This window comes from Pelmatolapia mariae, linkage group LG1 (genome assembly GCF_036321145.2).
Source record: "Pelmatolapia mariae isolate MD_Pm_ZW linkage group LG1, Pm_UMD_F_2, whole genome shotgun sequence".
NCBI lineage: Eukaryota > Metazoa > Chordata > Actinopteri > Cichliformes > Cichlidae > Pelmatolapia > Pelmatolapia mariae.
Genome location: NC_086227.1, coordinates 19,913,056 through 19,930,045, shown reverse-complemented (window position 1 = coordinate 19,930,045; position 16,990 = coordinate 19,913,056). Strand labels below are relative to the sequence as shown.

General features: G+C 39.4%; 1 protein-coding gene across 1 annotated transcript in view; it reads right to left on the bottom strand.

Moving 5' to 3' along the window:
* Window positions 1–266: 266 nt before the first annotated feature.
* Window positions 267–16,990, bottom strand: part of syt7b (synaptotagmin VIIb) — a 130,299-nt gene continuing 113,575 nt past the window's right edge. Inside the window, exons 6-11 of the mRNA XM_063475004.1 lie at window positions 14,544–14,679; window positions 8,637–8,904; window positions 8,357–8,526; window positions 7,910–8,024; window positions 7,528–7,727; window positions 267–5,429 (exon numbers count right to left, since the gene is read on the bottom strand). Of these exons, the coding sequence (XP_063331074.1) occupies window positions 5,325–5,429; window positions 7,528–7,727; window positions 7,910–8,024; window positions 8,357–8,526; window positions 8,637–8,904; window positions 14,544–14,679 (994 nt within the window). The 3' untranslated portion in view covers window positions 267–5,324. The remainder of the gene's footprint in view (window positions 5,430–7,527; window positions 7,728–7,909; window positions 8,025–8,356; window positions 8,527–8,636; window positions 8,905–14,543; window positions 14,680–16,990) is intronic.

Sequence of the window (16,990 nt, the reverse complement as noted above, 5' to 3'; positions counted from 1 at the left end):
CATGACTGTACTATCATATATTGCTGTCTTGAGCCAAATGCCTCCCCCAGTGTCAAAGTTGGTTGCCCATCCAGCACGTATGGTCTGCTCCTGACCCTGGTAGCCTGTAATCAAAAACTTAAAATAAAGACTGAATTAACTATTACTGTGAAATACACGTGTGAGTTAAAGTAATATAAATAAAAGAAAATGTGAAAAATTCATAACAATACCAGACCAGAAGTATCTTTGTTTTATATATACATTTATATCATTATATACACTGTACAGATTTCAAAAAAATAAATGGTCAATATTTAACATTGTGCACCCCACGGATGTGTAACTACAAAGAGAAAGGGAGTGAAACAGGCAGGTTTGTGATATCAAGGATAGATATCTACAACCCCATTAGTAATGATGGTTCTTTTTCTCTTTTTTTCTCCATACAGAACATTTTCACAATCATTTTATACAGTCAGTATATAAATTAAAATGTTGCTGGTTAACCTCTCTTTGTCTCAAGCAGTCCCTAAAGAGAATGCCCTAAAACAGAAATGCGAGCTTGTCCAGTAAACTTTACCAGTGTGTGGTTTTTGGCCAGTGACGAGTGTAGAAAGACAATTTTAGCTCGATTTCTTAAAAAAATGTATCAAACCCTGACTGATCTTTAACCAATATTTAAATTGCATTGATTGACTTTCACTAAGCCTTTGGAATGTAATGCTTTGTCAGCAGGGCAGTACATCAGGACAGACAGATGATTATGAGAGGTGGTTATTTTGGGATGCTCCAAGGCTCTGCTCTGACCTGAGATGTAGCTAACAGTGAAGCAAAGAGGTGATGATTATCTCCTGTCTCACCTTTTTTCCCCCCTCCTCCCTTCCTGACACTTGGAGAGGGAGCGCATATGGTGAAGAGCAAGGCGTGACGGGGTTCATAAGGCACACACAGAATACTTTGTGCCAGAAAGCATGTGTGCACAATGGGGGTGTTTTGAGGGAGCATCAGCTGTGACGTGAAGAAGCAACCCTTCGTTTTTTGGCCTTGGTGAATTAGATTGGTCCACTTAGAGAGGCGAGATAGGGCATAGAGGAAAAATGTCTTCAGCTGCTTTTGTTTAAACTGAAAATCTGGTGTATAGCGGTCAAATGGAGCAACTTTTATCTAGGGTTGTTGTAAAGCTTTTTTCTTGTGACCTTCACTCTCAGCTCATGTATAAGAGATCTAAATGTCCTCCAAACATGAGGAAAATAAGCCTGCTGTGAAGAGAGGTTTGTTCCAGCATCATCGTCAACAAGTGCAGTGATTCTCCAAGAAGTGACAACTTAAAAAAAAGAAGAAAAGAACATACTTCTCTGTACATCTGGATTCATACAGAATAAAAACAGCAAAGAATGCTGTTCAGTATTAAACTGGCAAAATAGAACTTAGTGCAGATATACACACAGGGACTCACAGTAAATACAATCACACAAACATAAGTTCAAATACTGACATTCAACCACGGTGCAAACACACACACATACATCCAGTAGACAAAAAACAAACAGTGGAATGTAAAAAGACTATTCCCAACCCCAGGTGTTATTACTCTCATTTGTTTCCATTCATCCCAACAGCTCGTGTCTGTACAGGACTTGAGGGAGGTCGCATTCAGGCAGCAAAGATGTTTAAAAAAAAAAAACTAAATAAAGACAAACTCTGACTTTACATTCCCAGTTCTCATTTCAAACAGAAAGGTGACAGGGCTTTCTCAACTGCAGCTCCACAATTGTGGAACCAACTTCCTGTGTCCGTTACAAATCCTCCAAATGCTGCTGTCTTTAAGTCTAGATTAAAGACCTACTTGTAGTCCATGATATTCCTGGGCTCTTAATCTCTTGACTACGTCTGTAACTAGTGGCTGCAGTCTTATTTTGTATTTTGGGCATATTTGTAATTTGTAATCTTGTAATAATTTATAAACTTTTGATTTTTTGTAAGTTTTGTGTGTGTATTCAGATGTGTTTTGTGACTAAATGAAGTTGATCGACACAATGTAACATAGGCTATATCCCTATAACATTATAGGGATAATGTGTTTTGATTGGCTGACTGATTTAATGTTCATGTGATTTCTTCTCATATTTTACTGCATGTATTCATAAATTGTCAGTTCATCCCAAAAAAAGAGTCTAAAGGTTCATGGTCAACCTTGAAAACACAAATCTCAACTATATAAATACATTTTTAAAAAACCCTCAAGGTCTGCTTTCTTTTGACTACTGACTATTACTCATGGCTGCCCAGAGCAGTTTGCTCAGGCGGAGCCTGCACATACAATCTGAGATTTCTTGAGAGCACAAAGTGGCATCTCACCAAAACAGCCAGTTTTAAGTTAATACTGTAAGAAATATTCTTCTTGTAGTTTCTGGCCACTGCCACTGATGTACTGGACTTGGTGAAACTTGCTGGTATTGCATATTGGTGCAATGCCATGGTGTAGGATTGGGCACTTTATCACCATGAGATCTTGGAGATGGTTAAAAAAACAGCAGTAAAAAGCTAGAAAGAGGACATAAGATCTTGTTTTGCCAATCTATCACTAGTGTTATCAAGCCATGCATTAACGGTTGGCTGCTGTGGTACCACAGCAGTGAAATGTGCTGGAAAAAAGTGAAATTCTAGTTGTAGGACTCAATATTTTCTTATAAACTCGGAAAACGTAGTCATGGTAAAAAAAAAAAAAAAAAAAAGAAAGAAAAAAGGTTTAAATATCAGGACATAAAAAACATAATCTGTCCTAGCAGGTCTTACAATGAGGTAAATACAACCTCACATGAAGTATAAAACATACTACACAGTGTCATTTTTTAATTCAAGAAACATTAAGCCAAAATGCCGAAACAGTGTGTGTGAAAAACTATGTACACTTTACTGTTTCCATTGAATTTAAGAGGATAAGCTGTCAGGACCCGATAATCACCCGCTCTATAAAAGCAGTTTGTTAGTCTGTAGCACTCAGGTGTGTGCTAACACAAAGCCAAAGAGGAATGACACAATCAGTGATCTTACAGAAGCAACTGTTGCATCTCAGATTCTACTGGCATAAGTTAGCATGTTAAATGTTAAAATTTAGTTAATGACAGTTCAAATTACAAGAAGACTGTAGAAGGGCTTGTTTGGAAAGGTTGCACAGAGAAAGACAGCTTAGGTTTGCAACGATGCAGCTGAACAAACCACAACCACTTTTGGAACAATGTCCTTTTTACAGATGAGACCAAAGTAGAGATGTTTGGTCATAGCGCCACATTTGGAGAAACCCAAACACAGCAGATCAGCACAAACACCAACTGTCAAGCACGGTGGTGGAGGGGTGATGATTTGGGCTTGCAGCCACAGGACCTGGACACCTTGCAGTTATTTACCAAACTATTCTAGAATCAAATGTGAGGCGATTTGTTTGACAACTAAAGCCTGGCTGAAATAATATCCCAAGCACAGCAGCAAATCTACAACATTGCAGAAAAGCAAAATATTAAGGTGTTGCAAAGGCCCAGTCAAATTCCAGCTCTTGACCTCAAGTTATTGCTGCTAAAGGCGGTTCTACAAGCTTTCTACACACTATTTCTTCATTTTGGCTTAGTTTCAGTTAAACTAATGTGTTGTTGTGCATCTCAGGTTGTATTTACCACATTTCAATAACTTTTTATTATGTGCTGGTATGTAAAACTTTAGAACTGAGAAAGGGTGTACCTTTGCTTTACCATGTCTATATGTCGTCAACAATTTGCACAGATTGTTTTCTGCTCTCAAAGAAAACCATTTACATTGGGGTTTCTGGACTATATCCATTTACCAAAACATAACAACGTTAAAAATCAAAGTGGTAAATTGTTTGACAATGAAATCCTCTGTTATATATTTCCAGCAGTTAGTCTGATTTTCTGAGCTCAAATCTTTTACATGTGAAACTGAAACTAGCTGTCTTTCTTGAGCCCACTAAAGGGCGTGTTAGAAAGTTGTGTATGTGTTTTGGCCAGACTGACTGTTTAACTTCAGTGACCTCCACCCACATGTCCAGCTAATCTCAATTTTTGTCATTGTTATCAAGGGCAGTTTGGTTTTCGACAATATTTTTTGTTCAGCCGTCCAAATCTAAAATATTTCCTCCCTCACACACACACACACACACACACACACACACACACACACACACACACACACACACACACACACACACACACACACACACACACACACACACACACACACACGCACGCATTATCCCCACACTTCCACACTCATGGAAGCTGCTTTTTGCTTATTTTCTGGAAGAACAGGTTGATTCTCTAAGTTCTTTCGTAACAAAACTCATTAAATAAATAAATAAAACACAACATTAATCACTTTACTCTTTTTTTCTGTCCATCGGGAGTTAAAGAAAATAGGAAAGCAGTTTGACACTTGCCCCTTTTAGACCAGTGCTAAATGTTCATGTTCATGTCCTTTTTTTCTTATTTTTTTCTTGACGATCTTCATTTGGGGTTACAGCACATCACCCACAGCACGCACAGACGACAAAGGGTTCCAGCCAAGGGGGAATTATTACAGTGGTAGCAGGAGGAGGAGGAGTGAAGAGTGAAAAACATGATGAGTGACAGAGTCCAGTTCCTGTCCATTTTAAACACAGCCCATCGCTCTTCTGTTGCCTGTGCCGCTTTTCCTGATTTTTTTTTTTTTTTAGGCATTTTAAAGGAATGTAGGAAGAGAGACAGAAACACAGAAGCATTCAAACAATCAAGCAAACACACAAACAAACAAAAAAACAAGGAGCAGAGCGGGAGACTCCTCACCACAATACCAAAAGTAGGTGATAAATGGATTGCGCAGGTCAGTGCCGCTCACACTCATGCGTGTCTGAACACTGCCCATCTTGCTGCCACAGCGGATGGTTGGAATGCCTGTTTGATCCATTTTTGGTTGGTAGTTTGTAATTACGGGTGTTAAGAGGTACTGCTCTGATGTAAAACATTAGGGAAACATGGTGGAAGAAAAAAAATGAGAAAAAAAAGAAAGATGGAACAAGGAGAGCATATGACATCAAAGACATTTTTAAGTTCAGACAAACGGATGAGACAGGGTCAGGCGGGAATCAGATCTTGACAGGGGTGAAATTTAAGGAAGGTGTCATGAGAATTGAGGGCGAGGAATATCAAAGAGGCCTGAGAACAAAGAGATGATAGATGGTCTGAAGCCCAACAGTGCATTTAGGTAGTAGGGGATATGTGCCGAGGGCAGGGGCAGGGCGGGGGGATTCTTGAGGGGGGAAAACAATGTAGGCAGGTCGGCTGCTGGGTCCTTCAGGCCTTAAGAGCATGCCACTGGGCCACGGCAGTGCGAGGATGACCCATCATGTCTTTCCAGTGTTTTACCTCTGCAGGGCCACTCTTCCATGAAAGATAAATCTGTGAGGAAGAAACAGTCACTGTAACTTCTATACAGCCACACAGAGATATTTGTAAAGAATGCTCCCAATAAAACAGCAGAGTATTAAGAGAAAAAAAAATGTGACTCTTAAGTGTAGCCCTTTCACCACTAAGCCTGCTGCTCTAATTGGAATTTAACTCAAATCCAGAGCAGAAAAAAAGCCATTAGAGCAAGAGATTTCACCCAGTGAAAAACTCAGAGAAAGGCTAATGCTGTTACTAATAGGATCAAACACAGACTCGTCTGCAAGCGATTCTAATGTAGTAAGAAACTCCTGGATTCCACATGAAAAATTGTTCACTTTTTCATTGTTCTCTATTCCATGAAGCTATTCTAATAATAGGCAACTGCGGCATGAAAGAAAATAATATATGTGGTTAGAATGGGAATACATATAGTACCTGTAAATATTGTAGATGTGTATGAAAGCCTTATAAAGTAAATGCTCTTCCCTGCTGTACACAGCGTATAGATTTTTTTAAGTGCCTTGATTTAAGCTTTGGTGTATTCCATTTTTATTCTCCTAATACATATACCGTATGTTTATTTATAGAAAAGCTGGTGTTCGGTTTTAAAAACAAGCAAATCATTCACTCTGCACAGGGAAAAAAAGGAGTTATTTTGGTTACTGTTAAGTCTGATATCTGAAGCAGTTATGGGATAAAACTGATAAAGAAACTGTGGTTTTATGGGATTGTAAAAACCTGACAAATCCCACAAGTTTCGAGAAAAGAACAATCTAATTTGGTAGTAATTACAACCGAAGCAGAAACTGTTAAATTGCATGTCCAGTGAATTAATTCATATTAATTGTTGAGCAAGCGTAACACAGACTTGTTCAGTCTGAGCACCCAATGTGACTTTGTCTACAGGCAGCAGTACAAAGGAATACATAAACAATGGTCTGCAAAACTCCTTGAGCCAACCCTCAAATTTTTATATTTTGCTTGGAAAATGAGAAACAGGTGCAGTGATGTATTGAAGCAGGTGTAAATATACATGAAAATACAGCATGTAAGGTAAAAACAGAGTTTGTACAATAGCCAACAGGCTTGAAAATCAATATTTGGTGTGACCACTTTTATTCTTCAACACAGCCTGAACTCTTTTAGGCAGCTTTCTTGTAATTCATTTAAGTAGTCTTCAGCAATAGTTCTCCAGGCTTGTTGAAGGACATTCAAAGCTCTTTTTTTGGATGTTGGCTGTTTGACCAGTTTCCTCATATTGTTTTGAGGACACACTCAACACCATGCTGTGATATGGCAAGCTTACAGCTAATAGCTCTTTGGGAATTACCTTGTTGGCTGAAAGATGCAATCTTATAACATTTGAAAGATCTACAGAAACCCTGGAGAACTATTCTTTAAGACCACTTTAAAAAGTCACAAGAAACTCTGATTCCTTAGCTTGCAAAATATAAAGAAATGAGGGGTGGCTTAAGACCTTTGCACAGTACTGGGTTCATATTTGCCATTTAAAGTAAAGTACATCTATATGTCTTTGTGTCTAAAATAAGCTGCAATTTATTAGATTTTTTTTCCAGAAAGCATTAAAACTACGAAACATTATAAAACACTTTAGGAAACTATAAGATGCAGATAAGAAGTTTAAAATGTTTAATCATGTTGTAACAGAAATACATTAAATTTTTCTCAGAGTTGATCAGCTAATTCAACAAAGACATTCAGGCATCAAAGGGGATATTCCAGTTAAAGCTAGAAAGGTTTAAACTCACCATCTGCATTTAGCCAAAACAGTAAATGTGCAGTTTGCTGACTGTGTGTATCTGCATCTGCCTCTGTGCCATTCCTAAATGTTGTAGTATTAAGTCTAAATAAAGCACACTTTTACTTTCACACTTAAAATTAGCGGCTTGTTGTTTGCTGCATAGGAGTTCATTTACAGCACAGGGGAATGAACTGCATGTTCCAGCAGGGGTCAGTAGAGACTGGCTCACTGATCATCTGCTGATGGTCTGACAGACAGTCAGAAAAACACAGAGGAAGAGAGAGAAAAAAAGAGGAGGAAGAAGAAGAAGAGAGGAAGAGGCGAAGAAGAGGAGTGGGAAGGAGATACCTTCCCAATGACATCATTGCGGCTGAGTCTGTCCTTGTCCATGACGGTGATAATTATGGTGGTCTCCCTCAGCACGTGGGCAGGCACGTCAAAGGGGAAGGACTCGTTGAAAACAGGGTTCAGACAGCGCTTCATTACCACCGTCTTCTTCTTCTCCACACGCTTGTCCTTGTGCATCAACCACACTTTTACGTAGGGGTCTGAGGAGAGGGAAATGTGCCAGTTATGAAGCAATATAGCATTCATGAATTACCAGAATTGGGGATTTAATGAGAACAAAAAAACAAAAACAAAAATGAAATATAAACATGCTAATTTCTCATTTTCTGTTGTTGGAATGTAAAAGTGTGTTGAAAAAAGGAAGATGAAGGAGGATCTATACCAGAAGTGCCTCCAATGTCCATGGCTTTGAGGTTGCGGGCTTTGATGATGCTCACAGTGATGGTGTTGGCTGTGGGGTTGTAACACAGAGACACCAACAGATCCCCTCGACTTCCCTGGAAAAAAAAAAACATAGACAATAACAAAAACAATAACAAACTGGTTATTTTTAATTGCCTTATTGCATTGCTCTCCCTTCCGTCACTCATCCTATGTTTCCTTTGCTTTCTCTGCCTGCCTGTGTTTCCTTCATCTACCTGTCAGCCTCTCCATATTCCCTATTCCTTCTCCCTCCAGCATGCTGCTACATCTCCCATGGGAGCATCACGGCAGCCAGGAATGACATCACCCGCTACATTCTGTCCCATCTTCTCTTTCTCTTCATCTTGTCCCCTCCCTTCCTGTCTATCTTCTTTTCCTCTACTCAGCCTCTTTCCTTCTTACTCACACTGCCATCGCTACATGGTTTCAGCTCCTTCCAGAAAGTCTGCATGTTGGCTAGGTCCAGCTTGTTGAGTGGGATGGACACCTCTCCTATTGGGTCGTTCCTGCTGAAGCGATCGTAGTCAAGAACCTGGAGGTACAGGGTCCTCTGAACCACCTTCTCATAGGGGAACCCTGAGAAAGAGATTCACACATGATAGTCTTAATATGTTACAATGATCCAGACAGAAATGACTGCCTGCATGTGCTGTGAATGTGTTTAAGGAAAGGCTTCCTGATCACACCCTCGAACAGGAAGGTCTCGTTCCAGTGGGGGTTTAGATTCTTCCTCTTCACTTTTGTCTCCAGTTTGTGCTTCTTGTCTGGCAGCAGGTATAGTTTGACAAATGGGTCAGAGGTGCCAGAAAAGTCCTTAGCTGGCAAATCTTGGCCTTTGAGAATTTTCACAGTGAGGGTGGAGTCTTGAAAACTGTATCCAACACTGAACTGAATACGACCCAGCTTTTCACACACTGGACCCTCATGTTCTTCTTCCTCTGAACCTGGTGACAGCTGACAGAACAAGAGGAGATAAGCATGGCATTATTTATTTTTATTCAACTCTGTTATCTTATTGGAGGATTTACAGCACTGTCAAAAGTCTTTAATCATGTTCATTTATTAAATAAATAATAAATAAATACATTTTCTTGGAATGCTGATTTCTATTCCCCTAGCCACACCCAGGCCTGCTTACTGCCAGATCTGTTTGACCAAAGAATCACTTGAATAGGGTCCATCTGACAAAGTGAAGTAGGCTAAAAGATGTGAAAAAATTCACTGACATCTATGACTCTGGAAAGGGTTACAAGGCCATTTCTAAGGCTTTGAGACCCCAGTGAACCACAGTGAGAGCCATTATCAACAAGAATGGGGAAAACATGGTGTGTTGGTGAATGTTCCCAGGAGTCCAGGCCTACCAAAATTACCCAAAGAGCACAGTGACGACTCATCCAGGAGGCCACAAAAGAATCCAAACAACATCTGAACTGCAGGCCTCACTCACCTCAGTTAAGGTCAGAGTTCTTGATTCAACAATAAGAAAGAAAGAAAGAACTTAAACAGCCTGTTCATGCTTAAAAAATGTCCAATGTGGCTGAATTAAAACAATTCTGCAAAGAAGAGTGGGCAAAAATTCGTCTGCAGTGATGTGAAAGGTATCGCAAATGGTTGTAGTTCTTGTTGCCAAGGGTGGAAATATGACAATATGGCACAATCTTGCAAAAGAGATAATATTTTTTTTTACGTCCTGCTTAAACAAAAAACAAAAACGACCAATTGTTTAAAAAAATTTTTTAATGGATATAAACTGAATTTTGTTTCAGTTGAGATACATTTGGGCTTAAGACAACAATCATTGTTTTATTTACAAGGAGATGAGATTCCAGTTAAAGAATTATATGTGTTAATGCAGATAATGTCATTTTTTGTGCTGCTGAACTGGTGTGTCCAAATTGTGAGTAGATAGATACACTACTTTCTACAAACAACTTCCACCCACTGTGCAGTATGTTGTACATATGTCATTTGGGGTGGTGTTGCTCAGGTAGTAGAGGTGGCGGTTTGATCATTAGCCCATCCACAATAACAGACTTGTACGGTGACTCTGCCATAGTTGCTATGTGAGTTTGTATGCCTGGGTGGAAAAAGAAACCATCTGTGAACGATTTTATAGCACTTCTCTAAAGTTAAAAAGCTATTTCTTTTAGATTATAGATCTGTAATAGCCATGCGACAATGCTGCTGTCAGTGTTGATAATAAAGTGTTTGAAATCTAAGCATACTGCTCAGATTTAAGCACATAAAGGTATATAATAAGTCCCTATAACAGAGAATACTGATGTGATAATGAGAGGGTTATTTTGAATATAAGACTGTTACATTAGACTGCATTACTTTATGTTTTTTCCCTAATGAACTGGGGCTGGATAGGTATAAAAGTGTAGCACCGCGGGAGCTACACTGCTATGATCTGAATCAAGGGTCAAGCGCTGCAATATTCACAGCATGGTCACACAGTCTGAACACTTAAAGAGGAGCGAACAGTAAACAAGTGACTTGAACTCCACTCCACGGGGGGCACCAATTCTGAACTTCACCATAAATACCACAGCTTGTAAGTGGCAAACTAGCATGATGTTATGTCACATGGCTAGCGTCCCCTGTAAGAAAAGGGCAGAGCTGGTTGCATGGCTGTTTGGAAAAGCAGATTATCTCTTGACAGACACATCCTCTGACTGATGGTGACATGGCCTGAAAGGAGGGAGAGAATCCAGTTTAAAAAGTGCTATCTGATGGGGGAAGAGCTGGAGGCATTATTCAAGGGGCAGAAACATAATATCCAATTCTGTATTTTCCCACACAATCCTGGTGGTGCTGCCCAGCCTCATTCTCTATGCTGAATATGTTCACTTTTCATTATGCAGTCCTCCAGCCAACAGATGGCCTAAATTGCTATTCCCAATTTTCTGCATTTGGATACTCTCGTTTTCTTAGAGTCCCCCCCCCTCCCTTCTTATCCAGTTTTTAAATTTGCCTGCCTAATTTCTTTTTCTAAAAACCACAGCGATCCACGTGCAACAGAGGCAAACATGGCCAGGTTATTTATATATATATATATATATATATATATATATATATATATATATATATATATATATATATATATATATATATATATATATACATACACACATATATATATATATATATATATACATATATATATATATTGTAAATGTAAATCCTTTACAGAGTTTGCTCCCATTTGTAATCTTTTTTTTAAATTATTTTGAGAACAACAGATGTGAAGGACGCATTAGAAAAAATGTGCCATGCTCCTTTCTCATAATAATGTGAAGACAGACAGACAGACAGACAGACAGACAGACAGACAGACAGACAGACAGACAGACAGACAGACAGACAGCTAGATAGATAGATAGATAGATAGATAGATAGATAGATAGATAGATAGATAGATAGATAGAATTATCTTTATATAGATTATATCATATTATATCATATTATGTAGACACACTCACACACACCACACATAAATATATCATTTACTCTTGTTTGAGTAACATTTGCTAAAAACCGCAGAGCACATCTGTTTTTTGGAAGTCATGTCGTTAAATGCACAGTTGGAAGAAAAAGCGTGCTAACCCTTTGGGAAAAAAGTAACTTAGGCTTTCAGCACTTCAACAAAAACAAGGACAGATCTTCATCTAAACCCCAATATATAAAAGAAAAAAAATAAACAGTTTTACTTTTTATGTTCTAATTATACATAGTTAATAATCCCTCCGATTGCATTCCTTTATCAGCAGTGACTCCTGTCAGATGTTTCCTCGAACTGCTTATGAGACCAGCACAGGATTAAGGAGGAATTCAGGACTGCTCCTCACTACATAACTGGTTTGAGTTCATCAGTAATTCTGAGATGACTTGAGTGGACTCTTTAGGTCATGCCACAGCATCTCAGTTGGGTTAAGGTCAGGACTCTGACTCGGCTATCTCAAAGCATGAATTTTGTTCTTTTTCAGCCATTCTGATTCTTAATTTACTTGTGTGCTCTTCGTCAGTGTCTTATTCCATCAGTAAATCTCTCCAAAGCTTAAAGTAACTGACTTTTGCCCTGATACTACAGTTCAAAACTTCTTCACACAACTTTAAATTCATTGTTTCCCCATGGATTGCCAAGAGGCCAGGCCTAGTTCCAAACTTGCAACATGCTCTTTTCTTCTTCTTGTCCTTTCCTCATTGTTATGCAGCATTTTTCTCACAGTGGACAAAAAAAGTCAGATTTGAGGGAGCTGCAGAGATCTGTGCAGATGTCCCACTTTTGCTGTCTGACTTGTGTTCTTTTTCACTTCTTTCAGGGCTTCATGTTGAGTTCGTTGTGTGATCTTTGCAGGCCAGTCACTCTTGGGAGCACAGCAGCCCTACATACTTCCACTTTGAATCAAATTGTCCTTTTGCAGCTCGATGAACACTCATAAAAAAGCATTTAACTTTTTTTTTCTAGCCAGCTTTGTACATCTCTACAATGCACAATGCTTCTTCTGTCCTGTGAGTCAAAGTTGTTGTGATCTAGGAAAGGGTCACACAAGTCAGTCTTGAAAAAAAGCAACCAGACTTCACCTCTACAACCGACACTTCCAGTCGGATCTCCTGATCTCTTAGAACGGCTGATTCCAAGTAGTTTTTGGAGAGGTCATGAGCACTTTTAGCAATTCTTGACTGCAAGTGTTCAAGAAGAACACAAAGCACACTTTTATTTGTTTCATCAGATATTGTTTGTCTATAAATCTGAGCTATTATTGTCAAAATGTTACAACCCTTTCCTTTCCTTTGTAACTGCGATTCAAAAATGAATGGGCTAACCCTCGGGTGCTCGGGATCCTTCCATTAGATTCCTTGACAGTGGCAACAAACGGTAGAATATCACTAGCCTTATCCTTTAAACAAATAAAGCACATATAAGCCTCTGAAAATGTGTGGATGTGTGATAATAGGCAAAGACACTTTCACACCACACTTTCCACCGCTCTGTGAGCACCACACAAAATGAAAGCAGTGTCAGAGTACGTACTGATAAGAACCTGATGCTGACAGGACCCCCATGCAATCTCCCCCAAACCCCTATCACCTGAGATGCTTGAGTGGGTTGGATGCATATATACTGTGACGTCCAATAACATTTCACTCGGTCCCTCCTCTCAGTACTGTCTGTATATACGACTATGGCTTTTCATATAGCACCACAAGTGGCTCAAAAGTGCAGGATGGGTATTTTCAGCATGAAAGGAGGGTTGCGTAATATATAGATGGCTTTGGCAAAAGTGCCCAGAATGAGTATTATCATTAGGCACTGCCACTGTGAATTCCTCAGACACCCCATGAAACCCACATAATTACACAGTGCTCATACCGATCTGCCATATTCTCACAGCACCCACAGCAGCACTGCATGTTCTCTCACAGCTAATTACCGAACCTCTCTGAATCAGGTGCACATTGCCGCCCCTCCCGGCGTCTCACTTCAGGGTGATGATTGCTTTATGTTTCAGTTAGCTGACTTACTGTATAGCCGCAGCTAACTGTAACGCTCTACAGGTAGGTGCGCTGAGGGTGAAGGAGAAAGCACTTTCCTGAGTGATGAAAGACTTCTCAAACAGCTTTCCTCCTCAATTGAACTGAAGCGCGTAGGCTTTCTCCGTCTTTGAACCAAAAGACTGCATTATATACAGTAAGTGACACGTAGCTCATGATAAATAAATCTGCATTGCAACTTTGATCTTATCTTTGAAGCCTTGCCAATTATTTCTCATATAGTGAAATATCAAAGAAAATCGTTGCACTTATCAAATAAACCACTGTGATCTAGAGAGCAGGTAAGCAAGCAAAAAGGTTATCTGGTGGGGAAAATTGAAGGTTTCTGAGAAAATCTACTACCTCTAAAGTATATTTTCATTTTGGTTTGGCTGCAAACAGACACCACACTGGCACGCTACATTTTTGTGTTTTTTCAGAAATGACTTTGACAGGTTAGGTGTTATTATTACTGATAGGAATGATTGTCAAAATACAAAAATAGGGCCCACGATGCTTAAATAAAAAAGAAGAAGAAGAAGCTGGGATTGTACTTTATTGCTGACATTTAATTCAGCACAGTCAGTGAAAGTGGATCATTTTAACTCAACTGTCAACTGCTGTTTTCAAAGGTAAGATAAACTGTCAAGCTGCGAACCGCCTCAAAGAAGACGATTAGCTGCTGTAAGTTAGAAAACTGGGCAGCACAGGCAATAAACATAAACAGTACTGCTAAATGTATTAATTTAAGCTTTTAAAACAGTGTTCCTTGTAATGGTGATTAATCACAAACGGGTGAAAGTTTTGAACATTTTAGACTATTTTCATCTACTCCTTTGGCTCGTCTTCCACTTTCTTATCTCCAGATTTGCATGCACCTTTCATCTTAGATTATGAAAGATGATCTGAAAGTACCAGTGAAGTCTCTCTGCCATCTCATTTATTCTGATTCAGAAGGCTTTGCCAAAAGCAGTTCTCCCTCTCTAAATATAGTTGAAATCATCAATGCAGAAAGCAGACTACAGATCTGAGCTATTAGTACTCGTGTATGTTACCATGAGCATGTCACTGGTGACCGAGTTGGCCAAGTCAGAAACAGAAGAGTTGGCTTCGTGGCCCTGCCCGTGGCGGCGTCCGGTCTCGTCTGGAGTCTGACCTCTGGGGCTGCTGCCTGGTTTGTTACCTGGAGTTCTGTTAAAACAGACACAAGCACAGTGATTTTTACACATATAGCTTGTTTCCAGTGTTCCTAAGTTTATCCTCACTACATGTAGTTTACATCCTCGGGCCAAATATTAATTATTTGTTTTGAAAATTTGTATTTAAGTGTAGCTAAGAACCAATATCCTACCAGACAGGCCACAGGAGGTCAATTATCATTACCTATAGCAAGAACCAATGCAATGAAAAGAACAGTTTTATAATGGCCTATGAAGGGAGAGAATTCATTGTCAATACAGATAACACAAGAAACCAATAAAACTGGATTCAAAAAACTGCCCTGTAGTAATGATGGCTAATTTAAAGGGCTTACCCTGATTTGAGTCACGGTTTGTGTTGTAAGTTGGTTTGCATTTGTGTGTTTCATTATGACACCGGGAAAATGTAAAGATTTGTGGCCTCAAGATCCTAATAAACCAAAGTAAGGTAAGGTAAACTTCCTGACTTACATTACCCAGTTACTCTTGTTTCCTTGCTGTTCCACTTCAGATTTTCCAGGTATTTCGTTGTGCGTTTTTCCTAATCTTTCCCTTTAAGTGACCTTTTGAACTAGTTTTTGAGGGTTTCTTTGCCCACCTCATGTGGCAGTCTGCTTGCATAGATTAAAGATTTGGATCTTTGAATCGTAATTCTGTCTCGTGGGTCCTTTTCCCATTACATTAGTTTCAAATAACGTGAATCTTCCTGCCTGCATACAGTGACATTAGGCAATAATATGTTTGCAGCAACTGCTGGATGGAAAATTACACTGCCCCTGTAAATAAGGACAAATATCAGTGGACACTTTAGTTACACCTGGCTGCTACTGTTTTGGACTCCTTTTTACATTCACAGCTGCCTGAATTCTTCATTGCAAAGATTCAACAAGGTGCTGCAAACATTCCTCAGAGATTTTTGGTCCATATTGACATGATAGCATCACACAGATGTTGCAGATTTGACGGCTGCAGATCAATAATGTGACTCTCCCGTCCCACCACATCCCAAAGGTGCTATATTGCGCTGTGATCCAGTGACTATGGAGGAGGAGACCTCAGCTTTGAGCTTTTTGAATGGTATGTTTTCTTGATGGAAGCAGCCTTTAGAAGATGGATACACTGTGGTCATAAGGGGATGGACACAGTCAGCAGCAATAGTCAGCTGGACCGCCATTCGATCTGTGCTCAGTTGGTACTAAGGGGTCCAAAGTGTGCCAAGAAAATATCTCCCACACCATTACATCACCACCATCAGCCCTAACCTTTGATACAAACCAGGATCCATGCTTTCATGTTATTTATTCCAAATTCTGTCACTGCCATCTGAATGTTGCAGCAGAGCGCTGTCATCACCCAGAGAACGGCTGCTCACTGGATATTTTGTGTTTTTCTGAGATGGTTGTGTGGGCAAACCCCAATCTGGCACCAACAGCCATGCAACACTCAAAGTCAAAGTCCTAAATGCACTGAGTTGTGATTGGCTGAGAAAACGTTTGCATCAATCTGCAGTGAAACAGGTGTACCTCACACAATGTCTGGTAACTGACAAGTGAAAACAGTCAACTATGTGCAGCAACAGACTATCACACTGGTATATTAATAACTGTTTCCTTTTTAAAAAAAAAAAATCAATTTAATTGTTTCTCCTCTCTCCCCTGTTTTGGGATTTGTCATGTCTCCCTGTGCTCTCTTTTTTCCCTTTTCTCTTTCCCTAACCCCCAACCGATTGCAGCAGATGGCTGCTCCTCCCTGAGACTGGTTCTGCTGGAGGTTTCCTCCTGGTGAAAGTAAGCATTTTTTCTTCTCACCACTGCACAGTGCTTGCTCACAGGGAATCGTCTTATTGTTGTGGTTTCCTCCTGAATACCATAGGGTTTTTACCTTGCAGTATAAAGAACCTCGAGGCAGTTGTTGTTGTGATGTTGCGCTACATAAATACCTCTGAATTGAACTGAACTGAACATATTACAATGATCCAGATATTTTTTTGTATTTATGTTGCTCAGGTAGCATAGGTTGTAATAAAATTGCATCAAAAAGACATTAAAGCAGTCATGACCAATTTCTTGCAGTGGTTGACTATTAATATATATATAAATTAAAAACGTTCCAAGATAAACATACACCAGTGTAAAACTTGGTCAGACACCACCTGTCACTTTAAACACTTTGAAGACGATCCGTACAGAAAACCATTTTTAGAAACAAATATTCTAACGATGCTGCTAAAAAATTGCTCCCAGTATTTTTATTATGTAACTATTTGGGATACAGAAAAAATACAAACATGTGATACCAGTCTA